The sequence below is a fragment of the Leucoraja erinacea genome, chromosome 6, assembly GCF_028641065.1.
Source record: "Leucoraja erinacea ecotype New England chromosome 6, Leri_hhj_1, whole genome shotgun sequence".
Lineage (NCBI taxonomy): Eukaryota > Metazoa > Chordata > Chondrichthyes > Rajiformes > Rajidae > Leucoraja > Leucoraja erinaceus.
The window spans coordinates 59710304-59727534 of record NC_073382.1 but is presented as its reverse complement, the minus strand read 5'-3'; the positions used below and the strand labels follow the sequence as shown (position 1 = coordinate 59727534).

Below are 17231 nucleotides of genomic sequence, written 5' to 3'. Positions count from 1 at the left end.
CTGAATTGGGAATTGCGAGGACATGCAAAACCCGTGAGCCTTTCGGACGCAGTCCTTCCAATACCCTGACCATTTAAACATGTCGATTGTTCTAGATTTATAATCTCCTCCTCTGGTTGATGGCAATGTCACTGGGATTCACCTTTAAGATGCCGAGAGCTAAACTGCACTGGACTTGAAACTGGGACACTCTGCAGCTGTAGTAATCTCTCTCCCCCCTCTCTACTGGACCACCCCTCAGCCAGTACAGGGCAATCCATTCAAAGATTGTTTTTTTTTTTAATTAGTTAAATCTTTTTCACGAATAATTAATGCAGTACAAGTTTTATTTCAACGTGCCCGTGCCAAGAGGCGGAGTTCTCCTTTAAAGGCAAGGCAGGGTAGGCGGGGCGCGGCTCAACCCGAAACAACAGCCCTGCTCGCTACTTCCTACATGAGCCCGGCATCTGGGAAGAGGAGTTTCGGGGCTGAGTGCGGTTGCAGCTTTAACGGACCTATTTATCTGTAACTTAGCAGAGGCAGCCCTCGATATAAGGAGGAAGAAGAGCAGAAGTAAATCTGCCAGGGTCTCAGTGAATGTGAGCGCGCCGTCCTGACGATACGATCAAAGATCTTAGAGCGGAGCTCCGCTCTAAGATCTTTGGTCAGGATGAGCGGAGGAGAGGTGGTTTGCTGCGGCTGGTTAAGGAAATCCCCACCAGAAAAGAAGTTGAGGCGATATGTGAGTAACAAATTTAAATAAAATGATCTCCGGAGTGTTTCTAAGCCTTGGCGTTTTCAGAGCACACACGGCATTAATGCCAGGTGTCCTCGCCCTTTGATGTGTGCCGAATGGCAGCTGATCAAAGGAGAACAAGTTGGGAGGCAGTGTAGTGTTCGCATCCACATGCTGGCTGGCTGGATGCAAAATAAAAACAATACAAAGGGGGTTGCCTGAGTTCCTGACGGTGCTGTCATGATCCTTGTTAGTGTTGGGCTCCACTGCCAAATGTAAACAATAAAGCTGATACTGATTTAGGCTGCATTTTCAAAGAATATTGGCTTTGAAAGCAGCCACCACTTATTGTTCAGTCTTGTTGTTGCTCTTTTGTTAAAGGGGTTATAATGCAAAGTGACCTGGTCTCGGAATGATGTGGGCTTGGCAGCACCTGCTCTGGTCAAGGCGCAGGGTGTAATGATTCCCGTCTGGTCTCCGGCTGATGCAGTTTTCCAATATTTTCTGGGCGTTGATATAAATTTCCCTTCTCTAGAAGGTCGCATTGGGTTTAGAGCGTAATTAGAAAGGACGTGTGACGCTTAAACATGTATTCGAAATTCACTCTATAATGGTCAGTACCGAGACTGTTATCCAAGAAGGAAGAGGGAGAGTGTGTCTGTTTCTTTTATTTATTATTAACATTGGACAGCAGTTATTGCCCCTCGTGGGGCGATGGCTTATTTCTGGATCTGGGTTATTTTAACTGTTCCCATGTAAATGTACTGCTGTATTGTTCCTCCTTATGTTATGCAGTGTTGAGGTTATTCGAATCATGTTACAATTTCTATCACGTCTTGATTCCGGTACTAGTTCCCTTGGAAAGACTTCCCATATTTGTTCTGGTCTCGTTGACTTTTGGCTGCCCTCTCGCGCTAGGTTTGCAGTTTATCTTTATCTTTGTCAGGTCGCCCCTCTATAACCACCCTCCTTTGTCTCGGCGCGAAGTAATCTCAATAAATCCTGCTTCTTGACCGCTTCTACTTAAGTCCGAGCTGCACCAGATACGGGGGGCTGTTGCCAAATTGACCTTCGAAATCTCGAAATGAAAGGTGGATTCTAATGAATTATTACAGTCTTGGTACAGTTATAGCATCGGTTTGCAAATATGCAGATGTTGAACATGGTCCATTTCAATCCTACCGTGATCGCAGTCATTGCCACACGTGGGTTTGAACCTAATAGACTTGCTTGGGTGGTACCAGCTGAGCTATTGAGCATCCCTTTAGTTTACCTGATTTGCTTTCTACGCCAGGTTCATTCTTGGTCACCTACTGGTGAGTCCTGGCAGCACATCGTTTTCCCTCCTGGGAGTGATTTATGGCACGGTTGAAAGGGGAGTCAATACTTTATTTCAAAGGAGATTTAAACTTTGTGGAAAAGTGTAATCTTGGATGCTGCACATTTTGTCACGGTCCAGAAAAATGTATTGCAACATGCCTCAGTTTCACAACTAAAGAATGGTAGCTTAAAGGGTCCCAACCCTAAATGTCACCTATCCCTATCCTTCAGGGATGCTGCCTGACCCGCTGAGTTACCGCAGTATTTTGTCTCTTTTTTTCGCCATTGTTTGTTTCAATATTCATGACTATAAGTATAAGATTGTTTATTTTCTGCATAAATAGCTTAGTATTGTCACGTGTATTGGGCTCCAGTGGAAAGATTTTTGCATACTATCCAGTCAAAGAAAAGACTACATAAATACAATCAAGCCTCCCATTCTGTGCAGTAAAAGGATAGAGTACAACATTTAGTGCAAGATAGAGTTAGATTAAAGGTCATGGGTCAGTTTATTGTCACGTGTACCAATTAAGGTACAGTGAAACTCGAATTACCATGCAGCCATACAAAAAAAAGCACCAAGACCCACAACTACATAAAAGTTAACATAAACATCCACCACAGTGGATTCCCCACATTCCTCACTGTGCTGGAAGGCAGGCAATAAAGTGTAATCTTCGTCCTCTTTATTTTCCTGCGGTCGGGGCAGTCGGAGCGATCGAAGCTCCCGCGTCAAACGTCTCTAATGAGGTGGATGGGAGGCCAGGACTGCACTCTAGCTGATGAGATGACCATTCTTTTACCTGATAACAGCTGGGAAGAAGCTGTCCCTGAATCTGGATGTATGCGTTTGTGGATTGGGGAGGGGACAAGAACGTGTGACCAGGGTGAGACTGGTCCTTGATTACCCTGGTCATAATGCCACTGCTATTATGCAGCCTGTATGACTGACATTCCTCATAGATTTACACCATTCAAGTAGTTCATGGTTTGTTCTTCATTTGTTATCCCTATGCCTCATCACTGTTATTTCACTTGCTCAACTTGGAACATTATCAGTAACTTCTGTACATTTGAGGTTCTGTATGGTGAATGAAAGTGGCTGTTAAAAGCTGAGCCATTTTAGCTTTATGAAAGTTGATCTCCCAAGTGCAAATAAATATTTGAGAAACCTGCAGTGAATTTTGTTGAGCTGACTAGGACTCTATTAGGTTGAGCAGGCTAGTACTCTATTCCTTATAGTGCAGGAGGATGAGGGGGTGATCTTGTAGAAGTTTGCAAAAATCAGGCGAGGGAGTGGAATAGATCAGGTAAATGCACAGTCTCTTGCCCAGAGTAGGGGAATCGAGAACCAGAGGACATGGGATTAAGGTGAGGGAGGAAAGATTTAATAGCAACCTGAATGGTAACGTTTTCACACAAAGTGTGGTGGGTGTATGGAATGAGCTGCCAGAAATGATAGTCGAAGCAGGTGCTATCTCAACATTTAAGATGCATTTTGACAGGTCCATGGATAGAACAGGTTTGGAGGGATACAAGCCAAAGGTAAGCAGGTGGGACATGATGGCTGGTGTGGGAAAGGTGGGCCAAAGGGGCTGTTTCCCCATTGTATGACTAGGATTCTATGACTATGACTGAGAAGAGTCTGAAAATTCATTTTGTGTGACTTGTGTGTGAATTATTCTTTGATTCACTTGGGTAGCCATGTCATATGTTAAACATCTGAACCAGAGAGTTAAAACAATGGGCTATCCATCACTGAATTATTTTGAAATGTTTACTTTGCAGAGAAAGAATTGTAATTTGGAGTGTTATTATTAATAAAGATCTCGTGTTCTAACAAATGTGGTGCTTTGGTCCACGTGAATTGTTCCATGTAGCGGATTGCCGGAGAAAATGTACACTCGTAAAATTAAAAAGATTTATATTTAAGCTTTTAAAAATCTTAGTGGTCCCATGGAAACTTTTCAAACTGGATTTTGTGCTAAGCTGTAGTTGGAGTTTATCCATTGATGTCTAAACCATGTGAGATAATCGACTAGACGGGTTCATATTTCTTGGCATTTATGCCTTCAAACCAGATCACCAATTTGGCATATCAATATTCAAGCATCACTCTGTTACATTAAACGATTTTTAAATCTGAGAATTATTTTGTTTACTACCATTTATGGATGTAGACAAAATCTTTTGGGCCACAGATCAGACACGATCACATGACATGGACAATAAATTCTGTCTTTATCGATGACATGCAGATTCCAAAAAATATTTTTTATATGGCCAAAAACACAAATTTGGTGGAGAACATAGTTTAAGAAGCAATGGTTTAGGGGATTGCCAGGGTGAGAAAGGTTCTTGATTATGTCGGTTGCTTTCCTGTTGCAGTGTAAGTATAGATGGAGTCTGGTGGAGTGGTTGGTCTGTCTGATGGACTAGGTTACATCCAAAACTCTGCAATTTCTTACATTCTTGGAGAACTGTTGCCAAACCATACTGATCCATCTCGCAAGAAGATTAAGAAGATTTAGTATGTTGATGAATACTCTATGGAACTTCTCTAGGTCTACAGTAGAGAACATACTGACTGCATCACAACTTGGTTTGACAATTCAAACGCCCAGAAATGAGAGTGGTAAACATTGTTTTTGGTCCATCACAGGTATTGACCTCCCCACCATTGAAGGGAGCTATAGGAGGCACTGCCTTAAAATTCAGTCTGTATCATCAAAGACCTGCACCACCCAAGCCGCACTTATTTTGCTACTACCATTGGGAAGAAGATACAGGAGTCTGAAAAGCGTGAACATCAGATTCAAGAACAGCTTCTACCCAGGCAACATTAACCATGATCTCAGCAACAATGATCTTGAATGGATGCATGATGGATTCATTGCATTATTAATATAATATTTAGCTGTGTTATTGCATTAACAAGCCTGCAGCAAATAAGAATGTCATTGTTCAGTTGCCAGTACATGAATCAATTAAACACTTTTCACTCTTGACTTGACGGTGCATCCCGATAGTATGCTTTCTATAGTACATCTGCAGAAATTGGTGAGTCTTTGCAGACATGTTGAACTTTGTCTTCTGCGGAAGTAGAGACAGTCGTGTGTTTTTTTTTTTGGCCTTTTTTTTTCCCAATGTGGTTGGTCCAGGACGCATTGATGCTAATTGGCATATGTTCTCCACCGAGCTTCCTGAAGCCACTAACTTTTGTATAAATAGCCACTTCTATATGTTGCAATATTGTCCTTTTCGTCATTTAAGTGAATATGCCAGTAGTACATCCTTGATTTTAAACTAGCCTGGTGTATATACCTTGTGTGTAAAGCTGTTTCAATTTTGTGGATTCTGGGATGATGGAGTCTGCAGATTGTTTCACACTGTGTCGGTGGAGTGTGTTAGGGTGTTATGCAACTTGTTATATGTGTGGATCCTCCACTGATTCTCCTCATAGAGGGGAACTACTTCCAAGGTGGCACTGCTCCATGTATGTGTTCATAAGCCAGTGGTTCCATGGAGACAGTGAGAATGTGATTTTTATTATTTTCTTTGTGAATATCCTTGAATTTTTTTCTATATCTGGTTGTTTAAGCACTTATTATAAAATGTTTTTTTTAAAGGTACTTCTGAAATGGGCAGTTGAATGTGGTCTCCAAACCTCTACCTTGTGTTTCAATTGTTATTCCACAGAATGACATTTCTATCAACACATCAAAGTTTAATTTAATGTTGGCTTTGCCTTTATAACTTTTGTTAGTAGTTGGCAGTACAAATTGTTCAAGACTTAAAAAGACGAAAATCTTGAGAATGTTACGAAGATCTGAGCTATAGGGAGAGGTTGAGCAGGCTAGGAATTTAATCTTTAGAACGCAGGAGGATGAGGGGTAATTTTATAGACGTGTATAAGATCATGGAATCAGATAGGGTAAATACACAGCGTTGGAGAACCAAAAAACATAGTTTTAAGGTGAGGGGGGATTTATTGGGTAGCTGAGCGGCAACGTTTTTACACAGTGGTGGATGTATGGGCCGAACTGCCAGAGAAGGTTTAGTTTAGAAATACAGCACAGAAACAGACCCTTTGGCCCATGGAGGCCGCACCGACCAGCCGTCACCCATACACTCATACTATCGTACACACCAGGGACTATTTACCATTTGTTGAAGTCAATAAACCTACCAACTCGCACGTCTTGGTCATGTGGGAGGAAACCGGGGCACCCGGATAAAACCCACACTGTCACAGGCAAAACGTACAAACTCCATACAAACAGCATCCATAGTCAGGATCAAACCCAGGTCTCTGGCGCTGTATGGCAGCAACTTTCCCACTGTGCCACTGTGCCGCCTCCAGGTAATTGAGATAGACACTATCGCAATGCTTAGAACACATTTGGAAAAGGTACATGGATAGGATACCTTGATAGAGGGATATGAGGCAAATACAGGCAAGTGGAACGTGTAGATGGGAGAAGTTGGGTCGAAGGGCCTGTTTCTGTATGACTTTGAATTGGTTCTGTTCCATTTTCTATTTGCCTACAAACTATGTAACACAAGGGGCATTTATTAACTGTTAAAGGGCAGTTATTTCAGTCTGTCCCTCATTGTGCCAGCTTATTGAATTAACCTTTGATTTTCATCCTCTTGTGAACTTGCCACCCGTTTATGATCAACTTGTCTGACATTTCTTCATCTTGACTATTAATTCCTATGATCCTTTGTATTTCTTTCAATTTCAACATTAATGACATAGCCTTTCCTTGGTATCTGTGAGCTGTTCACGGGTATTTCTTCATTGGGCACCCTTTTTCCGGCTTCTAAGTAGTCTTTGTAGTCAGTATTTGGTCAACCACTGTTTTCAAAACTTTCTGACTCTAATTCTCAGCAATAGTATTTGAGTCAGCATTGTAGTTGAAACTGCAATGGTCAGTTTGTATGTGTCTACGTTATACTCAAGTTCAAGTTACATTTATTGTCACATGCATCAATTGGTACAGTGATATTTGAGTTACCATACAGCCATACGAATAAAAAGAACACAACACACGATCGGATTTAGTATGAACATCCCCCACACAGCGGAATCAACGTTTCCCACTGAGGGAACGCAATAAAGTTCAGTCATCTTCCTCTTGTTTACCCGTGGTCCGGGCCTTTGAGCCCTCTGCAGTCGCCACTACGGCGGCCCGATGTTCAGGCTGTTTCGCCTGTTTCTGTGTTGTATAATTCGATGACTAATTACAACAAGTGCGTGTAGAGTGAGATGACACATTGCCATTGAAAACAAATGTGTCTGATTTGTGGGGAAATCAGCAAACAGACAGTTCTGGGGAATAGAACCCTTGTTCCTGGGAATTGCCTGTATTTACAAACACTACTTGCTGTAAAATGTCCTAAATGTCACACTTTGCTGCATGAGGTGTAAATCATATTTTAAATGTTGCACTGGGACACAGTTGAGGCTTAATTTCTCTGGTCATAGAAAAATAATTTAATGTGTTGATTGTCATTCCCTTGACTAATTATTTCAAAACTACTTGGTGTTAATGTTTTAATTAAATATGGTTTGTGTCAGTTTTGCACTTAATGAAGTGTACATCCCAATTAATGGTGTGAGATGGTTAGAGATTTGTTTTGATGTTTGATTGCCAATTATAAGAAAACCACAGTGTTGTTGGCTGCTTGGCTTCCTTGATGATGCAATAGTGACATCTTGATACAGAGATTGACTTCTCTTGCCATTAGGAAGTAAAATTTGTGTGTTGGGGTGAATGCTACACCCTTGAGCAAGTTTATTTCCAGTCAATGGCATGAGACATTGCAGAATCCAGGCTTGGAGGGAAATTGGGCAAATGGGACTAGCTTAGATGGGGGCATTTCCCCTTTTGGAACCTTCCTAATACCCATTGAGACATGATAAGGAGAAGATTTTCAAGCAGATTTATTTAATTAACTTGGAGTGGTGGCCTGAGATCTTTGAACTTTCCTTTATCGGACTTCAATTTTATATCTTGCATTAAATGGTGTACCCTTTATCCCTGTGGATGATATGATTGATTGTGTTCATTTACAGTCTTTGACTGGATATCACATAAACAAGCTTTTCACTGTGCCTCTGTACACATGACAATAATCAGTTCAGTTTAGTTTATTGTTTTGTTTCTTGTCACGTGTACCGAGGTGCAGTGAAAAGCTCTTGTTGCGTGCTAATCAGTCAGCAGAAAGGCAATACTTGATTACAATCGAGCCATTTACAGTGTATAGATACATGATGAGGGAATAATGTTTAGTGCAATTAAAAGCCAGAAAAGTCCAATCGGATCCAGTCCGAGGGTCGCCAATATAGTAGTTCAGGACTGCTCTCTAGTTGTTGCTCGGGTGGTTCAGTTGCCTGATAACAGCTGGGAAGAAACTGTCCCTGAATCTTGAGGTGTGTGTTTTCACACTTCTCTAACTTGATGGGAGAGGGTAGAAGAGGGAGTGGCCAGGGTGTGACTCGTCCTTGATTATGCTGCCGGCCTCGCCGAGGCAGTGCGAGGTATAAATGGGAGCTTGATTTGTGTGATGGTCTGGGCTGCATCCACAATTTGCTGCAATTTCTTGCTGTCTTGGATGGAGCTGTTCCCAAATTAAATTAAATTCCCAAATAAACTAAACTGAACTAAAACTGAAATGCTATTTCTGCTTGTCTGATGGATTTGCATTGTGGTCAGATCATTGCTTTCAGTGGCATAATTAATGGCCTTTTTAGGTATGAATTTAGAAGACTGGAAGTTCACTGATTAGACATTTAAAAAGCAAAAGCCAGAGCTGAGCAGTGACAGTAATATTGTGAAATAAGAAAAATGCATTGATAATTCTACCAAGAAAGGATCTAACTGCTAACTTGTTATACCGAGTGGCATTTAGATCAACAGTCTGAGGTGGCTGTGTTGACTAGTACTCAAAGGGAATAGTTGCATGATTGCTGTGATCGCTGGAGCATTTTCCCCATGAGTGGTTTGCATTCCAACTCCTTAAGGTTCTTCAGACATGTATAAACCCCGTTGATTTTGATGAAATGCACTCCATTTTTCATTTGTGTGTACAAATGAAACAAAACTGGAACAAAACTTAAAGCTTAATCTCACATGACAGGAAATGGTCCATTTGAACAATAGACTGTCCGGGCGATATGGTCCTTCCATCATTGATATTTTAATTTTATGTTTAGTTTAGAGATACAGCATGGAAATGGGCTATTTTTCTCACTGAGTCCACACTGACCATCAATCACTGGTTCGCATGTGTTCTCTCTTATCCCACCTTTGCATCCACTCCCTACACACCAGGGGCAATTTACAGGGGCCACTTAACCTACAAATCTGCAAGTCTTTGGGATGTGGGAGGAAAACAGAGCCCATGGAGGAAACCAAGAGAGAGCATACAAACTCCATACAGGCAAAACCCCAAGGTCAGGCCGTGTCCTTGGCGCTAAGGCAGCAGCTCTAACAGCTGTGCCACCCGAATGTACCATGACAAAGATGTGCTCTGTCCTGACTGGTTTGTAGTGACTCACTTAAGCTACTTAAGCAATCTAAGAACATCAAGAAACTCTGGAGGTATGGTGACCATGTGGGTTATTGAAGTTCAAGACTGGCTCATCACCTTTTCAAAGACAACTGGAGATGGGCGATGAACACCTGCAATGTCCATGTGCCAAAGTGAGATAAATGTTTGGATCCTTAATGTTGTTTCTGGTGAATTGAACAAATTTAATATTCAAATTCTTCGTGGTGAAGATGGTTGTGAAAAATTGCAGCAGGATCTTGATCAATTGGGCACGTGTGCTGAGGAATGGTTGATGGGATTTAATGCAGAAAAATGGGAGGTGTTGTATTTTGGGGAGTCTAACATGGGCAGGACCTACACAGTGAATGGTAGGCCTTCCCCAAAGGTGAAGTCACAGGTCGATCGGTTGGTCTAAAAGACGTTTGGCAAATTGTCCTTCATTAGCCAGAGTATTGAGTATAGATATTGGGAGGTCATGTTGCAGTTGTATAAGATGTTGGTGAGGCCGCATTTACAGTCTTGTGTTCGGTTCTGAGCACCCTGTTATACAAATTATGTTGTCAAACTGTAAAGGGTACAGAGAAGATTTATGAGGATGTTGCCAGGACTAGAGGGTGTGAGCTATAGGCACAGATTGAGTACGCTGGGACTATTCCTTGGAGTGCAGGAGGATGAAGGATGATCTTATAGATGTGTTTAAGATCACGAGAGGAATAGATTGGTAGATGCACAGAGTCTCTTGCCCAGAGTAGGTGAATCGAGGGCCAGAGGACATAGGTTCAAGGTGAAAGGGAAAAGATTTAATAGGATTCTGAGTGGTAATGTTTTCATGCATGGTGTGGTGTATGTAGCTGGCCAGTTTTGGAGTGTGGAGAGCTGTGGTGAGGCGCAGCTGCGACCCGGCTCCAGAGCTCGGAGGCTTCAGCCGAAGGTCCGGTGGACGACGACATCAGGAGCTCGCGGATCCCTGGTGGGAGACCGCTTTACAGAACTCCCGCAACGGTAACTTTTCCGCCCGAGTTTCGGAGCTGAGGGCGATCCGGAGCGGGACCTTGCATCGCCCGGCACAGCCTTAAACGGCCGCGGGACTTGCCGCCGCCCGCTGGGGGCTCCAGCATCGGGAGAAGAATAAGGAACAGGGGGGAGACAAGACTTTGCCTTCCATCACAGTGAGGAGGTGTTTGGAGACTCACTGTGATGGATGTTTATGTTAATTGTGTCTTAGTTTTTTTTCTTATTTGTATGACTGCAGAAACATAATCGCATTTGAACTTGGGTTCAAATGATATAATAAAATATCTTGTATGTATGGAGCAAGCTGCCAGAGGAGGTAGTTGAGGCAGGGACTATTGCAATGTTTAAGAAGCACTTAGACAGGCGCATGGATAGGAAGGGTTTGGAAGGTTATGGACCAAATGCTGGCAGATGGGACTAGTGTAGCTGGGACATGTTGGCCGGTGTGGGCAAGTTAGGCCGAAGGGCTTGTTTCCACACTGTATCACTCTATGATTCTCAATGGCTCTATGACAAAGCCTAACAAAATATTAAGTGTGAAAGCAGAGAGTAATATAACAAGAAAGGGAGATCAATCTCCACGAGACATGAAAGGAAGAATTGGATTAATTATCAGATGAAGGAAAAATCAAAATGCTGAAATTGTTGAACTATGTGTTGGTTCTGAAAGTTTTGATTGTGTCTCATTGAAGGAAGGATACAACACTGTTCATCAAGTTTGCTTTGACTTTTGTTGGAACAATGTGGAATAGAAAGGAGCGTAAGCAAATTGAGTGAGATGAGACATGAGACCGCAGATACAGGAATCTGAAGCAAAAAGCAAACTGCTAGAGGAACTGGGCAGGTCAGATGTTCTGAAAGTGGTCGACCAATCTGCATTTGTCTTCACCAATATATTATTCATGGAGGCAGAGTATTTAATGTGTTCTTAAAGAGTCGAGAGTATTTAATTGTCATATGCACCAGCAACCGACCAACAAATGGCCATCAACACAACAAACAAATATACAATAAATTAGTAGTAATATAGGTAATCAAGGTTTCAAGGTTAGTTTATTGTCATGTACCAATTAAGGTACAGTGAAATTTGCGTTACCATGCAGCCATACTAAGTGATAAGCAACAAGACGCGCAACCACATAAATTAACATAAACATCCATTACATTGGATTCCACAATCCGTACTGTGATGGAAGGCAATCAAGTTTAATCTTCTTCCTCTTGCACTCAGATTATTATAGTCCAAACCAAAGTATGTAGTGCAACCAAAGCAAAGTTCACAATAGATCATTGCTGAGGTAGGGTTGAGGCTAAGCTTGTGCAGATTTAACATCCTGATAGTTGATGAGAAGAAGTTGCTCTTAAATCTGAAGCTCGCGGTGCACTTGGGGTCATACGTGTGGAGTGATAGAGGGATTCAGGAAGTGATTGTCTAAACTGCATTTTTCTTCCCCAATATTTTATTCCTGGCAGCAGAATATTTAATGTTCTTGCAATAACATGCATTCTCATTAATCTGCATTGTAATCAATTAGCTTATTGAGAGATTTCATGCCTGGGAGATGAATGAAGCAAGTTAGCTAATTAAGTTTTTGGACAATCCACAACTTTTTAGCCAAGTGGTTGGTGCCTGTTGTGGAATGTGGTGGGTAATATAATTTACATCTGATTCATTGAAGTGAATGAGTGTTGTGTCATCCAGTGCAATTTCAGTAATTGGAGTTGGACTACTTGCTTTAAGTCTACTTTGATTAATGATGCAAAAACTCCATTTAACTTGACTCATCGTGTCAATTGCTTCAATTATTTTTACCAGGGAAGAAAGAGCCAAAGCTGTCAGTTTGGCATTGTCTCAATCACTACAATGGATTGTTTCTATAACAATTTAATTCTTTATAATCTCCCTGGGTAACCTACTGAAAGGCATCACTTGGAATGAAATGGAACCATGATTTGACTACCATGCAACAAGCACAGCGAGTTATTTTGCCTATATCACATTACAATGATTACATGGTTTCAATATTACAATAATTTATACTGTATTTCTATTTTTCATTAATAAAGGAAATGGTATTATGAATTATAGGAATGTAATGTTTATAGAAATTTGCGTTTAGTGCTTTTATCATAAATCCTCAAGCTGTTGCTGCTTTTCTACATATTTGGGGGTGTGGGGGATGGGAGTCGCTGAAAGGCCAGCTTTTAATATCCATTTCTAACAGCCCTTTATTGGTGTTGAGCTGCAACCTAGAGCCACTGGAGCCCAGGCGAAGATATGCCAAAACTTGTTGGCTGAGAGTTCCAAGATTTGCATCTTCACCTGGGAATATATCAATGTGACTTGGAGGGAAATCTGAGGGTTACGTCCCGATGCCCCTGATTTCCCCCTGTCCTCCTTGGTGGTTGAGGTTATGTGTCTGGGGGAAAAGCTGTTGGAGTGCTCTAATAATAGAATGGCAATACATTTCATAAATAGTGTACAATGCCACTGCCACCTGCATACTCTGGCTGCAATGTATGTTGCAGGCTGAGGGGATGAGTGCAGGTAAGCAGGCACCTGTTGCTGGACATCAATTAGCTGCTACAACACTCGAGCTGCTCTATTTCTGGCAAGTGTAGAGTGTTCAGTTACATGTTTGATTTGTTCTTCTTGTGCATGGTGCAAGGCTTTGTGGATCACTGGCTGCTGCAGACCCAGCCTCCAAACCTGGTTTTGTCACAGTTTTTATGTTTATGTGCTTTAAAAGATTGAGTGAAATTGTTCAGGCAGGACTTCTCTCCTGAAATGCATGTCGACTATTCATTTGCATTTTTAATTTTGAGACACTTCTTTTCCACTTTTATCTTTAGCAGAGATTTTTCCCCCACAGCTGAATGAATATAATTCTGCTGACATTTTGTTTAAAAATAAAAAAATCAAAAAAAAATCTCCCTTCTTAAATCTAGGTATTATGTTAGTATTCCTTCAGTCTCCTAGTGGTATGAATAATTAAAAATGCATAATAGTGTCTCTCTCCCTCCTTGGTCTTTTCTAAACTACATTGATGCAATTCATCTGGATCAAGGATTTGACCCTCACTTAGATATTGGTTAATAATATAACATTGTTATTTTAACAGTTATATTATCCTTCATCTCACCTCTTATGTCAAACCCCACCCCGTTGTCCGCTTGATTTGCTGCCTTGGTAGTTATTGCAGTAAAGCAGCTAATATTTCTGTTCCTTGATAATAAAACTTGATAGATCCTCCTTTTAATCATCTAATCCCTTAGCTCCCTTGTCAAGCTCTCCTCACTGTTCATATACCGCGGAAAAGCTTTTTTATTAGCTTTTTTCTCTTTTATTCAGCTGCGGCATCACAACGTTTCTAGTTTTTTGTTGCCCGTTTCTTTTCCAAGGTGTCAACTATTGTCTCAGTTGCAACTTGCAACTGTCCTGCATCATTGTTTGCTACTTTGTTTTCCCAAGTTCTGTTTACAACCCCTCAATCAGCTTTCATTCAAACCAACTCACCACATTTTTGTGTATTTATTATCTCCTGCTTAAGTACTGCGCTTTATAAGGAACTTTATTATATCTCTATTGTTCATTAGTTGAAAAGTTCCTCTATGTTTGGCTATCATTTTTGTTGTTAGTTACCTCATGATGAATGGTGGTCGATTGGGAAAGGGGGAGATGCAGCGAGACCTGGGTGTCATGGTACACCAGTCATTGAAGGTAGGCATGCAGGTGCAGCAGGCAGTAAAGAAAGCGAATGGTATGTTAGCTTTCATTGCAAAAGGATTTGAGTATAGGAGCAGGGAGGTTCTACTGCAGTTGTACAGGGTCTTGGTGAGACCACACCTGGAGTATTGCGTACAGTTTTGGTGTCCAAATCTGAGGAAGGACATTATTGCCATAGAGGGAGTGCAGAGACGGTTCACCAGACTGATTCCTGGGATGTCAGGACTGTCTTATGAAGAAAGACTGGATAGACTTGGTTTATACTCTCTAGAATTTAGGAGATTGAGAGGGGATCTTATAGAAACTTACAAAATTCTTAAGGGGGTTGGACAGGCTAGATGCAGGAAGATTGTTCCCGATGTTAGGGAAGTCCAGGACAAGGGGTCACAGCTTAAGGATAAGGGGGAAATCCTTTAAAACCGAGATGAGAAGAACTTTTTTCACACAGAGAGTGGTGAATCTCTGGAACTCTCTGCCACAGAGGGTAGTTGAGGCCAGTTCATTGGCTATATTTAAGAGGGAGTTAGATGTGGCCCTTGTGGCTAAGGGGATCAGGGGGTATGGAGAGAAGGCAGGTACGGGATACTGAGTTGGATGATCAGCCATGATCATATTGAATGGCGGTGCAGGCTCGAAGGGCCGAATGGCCTACTCCTGCACCTAATGTCTATGTTTCTATGTTTCTATGATGAAGAATATGGCTTTGCTTGTCAAATTCTACCGTTTCAGGCATTGTCAGCATTCTGAGCATCATCTGCAATGATACACTAATCTTTTTGACATAAAGGAATATCACTTCAGGCAACATAGCTTTTACTTCGGTCAGCCATGTATTAAATTTTAAAACCAATGGCATGTCCTAGACTTTGCATTTAGGACGCTTTGGTTTCAAAAACAATTGGTGATACTAATTCTGTGCCATGTTGTGAACTTGTCAGTAAGACATGAAATTGCATTCAGTTTGAGGTTTTAAAATTACAAGAATCTTTTCTTTTCTTTTAAGCAGATTGGAAAAATGTGTTTCATTGATCTGGCTTGCATTAAAAGAATTGGATGTCTAGACATTTTGGCAAAAAACACATTTGGGGTGTACCATTGTTGAAGTCAACAGATTCTTTGTAATTTATAGATGTGGTAATAGTGGCATTCTTAACCTGGGTGCTACCAGTCAATTTAAGTTGAGTTTTCAAATATAATTGTTGCATTTATTAATCAACAATTAATTAATGACTAGTACATGATCTATGAGCTACTATAGTGCATATCGCAAAGTCCTGTTGTATCAGTAATGGCAAAACTGTTGATTGGATTTTTTTCAAGGGTAATAATGAAAACAAATGCAAACATTATCTTTACTATACTCTGATTTTAATGTTGATTCTAAACTCCCTGAATGGTATATATTAATTTGCAGTGGGATTGATTATGAAGCTATTTATGCTCCCATATTCCTGCAGAATCTTGCCCTGTGCACATTTCTCAAGTGCCTATGGCTCAGTCTGTCAAGCCACCCAGACTCTCCAAAGCAGTCGTTGTTTTCTTGTCTTTAGCCACACCAATGATAACACATCAAGTTGCATTTCCTCACTCTTACTCCAGTACATGTACAGGTTTCTCAGGTCCATCACTTTGCCTTCAGATTCTTTAACTAGACTTTTTTTCAGTTGTGGAGCTCATTTCTTTCCTTCCCTTTTGCGTTCTGAAAAAATAAAGTATTTCTGGGAATTTACAATGCTCTGATGTAGTTAATACAAATAGTGCACACTTAATGAGGAACTGGTTAAATGTAAGAGGGAAGAAAGGAAAGAATATGCTATCCTGTACCTTATGCACATGTACCTGGTGTAATGATGAGTGGTACAGGAATCAATTGTTTTTCCACCTGCTTTATGATGGCTTAAGAGCCGAGACACTGGAAGCAGGAAGGTGAATAGATAAGCTCTTGAATCTTCTTTGTCATTCATTATAAGTATGGATGTTTATCTATCTCAATACCATTTTCTGACTCTTTACCATATCCCTTGATGGCTTGTGCCTCTTGATTTCTAGACCTAGCAACTAGGTCTCAACAATCCTCTGTGCTAGCAAAATTCCTCCAGTTCACCACCTCCAAAATTAAGATGTTTGTCATCTCTTTCCTGCTAAGTATCTTATCCCATGTCTTGAGTTTGTGGTCTCTGGTTCTAGATTGTCTCCCAACCAGGGAAACATCCTGCCCGCACCAGTCCATTTAGCTCTGTCAAATATTTGTAAGTTTCGGTTAGATCCCCTCTTCTTGTTCAGAACTCCAATGAATGCAAACATAGGGGTGGTGCAGAGGTAGAGTTGGTGCCTTATAGTGCCAGAAACCCGGGCTTCGATCTTGACCATGGGTGATGTCAGTACAGAGTCTGTATGCTCTTCCTGTGACCTCTGGTTCTTGGTTCTTGGTTTCTTGGTCCTCCAAAATATTCCAAATGGAATTTAAACTGGAGGTGGTGAAGGGAGGGCTTAAGCCAGAAAGGGTTATTGGGAAGAAAGTGCTACTTTCAATTCTGGGTGCACTCCGAGAGAAGGAATGGGTGAAATTTTTGGGTCGAGACCCTTCTTTAGGTTGAGATTTCGCAGTGGATCAAACAGAATATGCAGGATGGAACTGCATATGCTGGTTTACACCGTGAATGGAAAATTACGCAGTGATGACATGATAAACTTCATTACACTGTGACGGTGTGGGCTTAGAATGCTTCATCTGATAGGATAGTTATTGTTGATTTGATAAGAGAATTAAAAGATAAGTTATTGAGCAAATTCTTTCAAAGAGCTTCTTCATTTGACCAAGTTGTGTCCTTATCTGCAAGATAAAAAATCCTGCTTTAAAATTGTTCTTATCAATATGTCTTGACTCAAAATGTA

General features: G+C 41.2%; 1 protein-coding gene across 2 annotated transcripts in view; it reads left to right on the top strand.

The window, feature by feature from the left end:
• The first annotated feature begins 646 nt into the window (after positions 1-646).
• Positions 647-17231, top strand: part of gab2 (GRB2-associated binding protein 2) — a 239020-nt gene continuing 222435 nt past the window's right edge. For both annotated transcript variants that reach the window (XM_055637177.1, XM_055637176.1), the window contains exon 1: positions 647-721. In XM_055637177.1, the coding sequence (XP_055493152.1) occupies positions 650-721 (72 nt within the window). In that variant the 5' untranslated portion in view covers positions 647-649. The remainder of the gene's footprint in view (positions 722-17231) is intronic.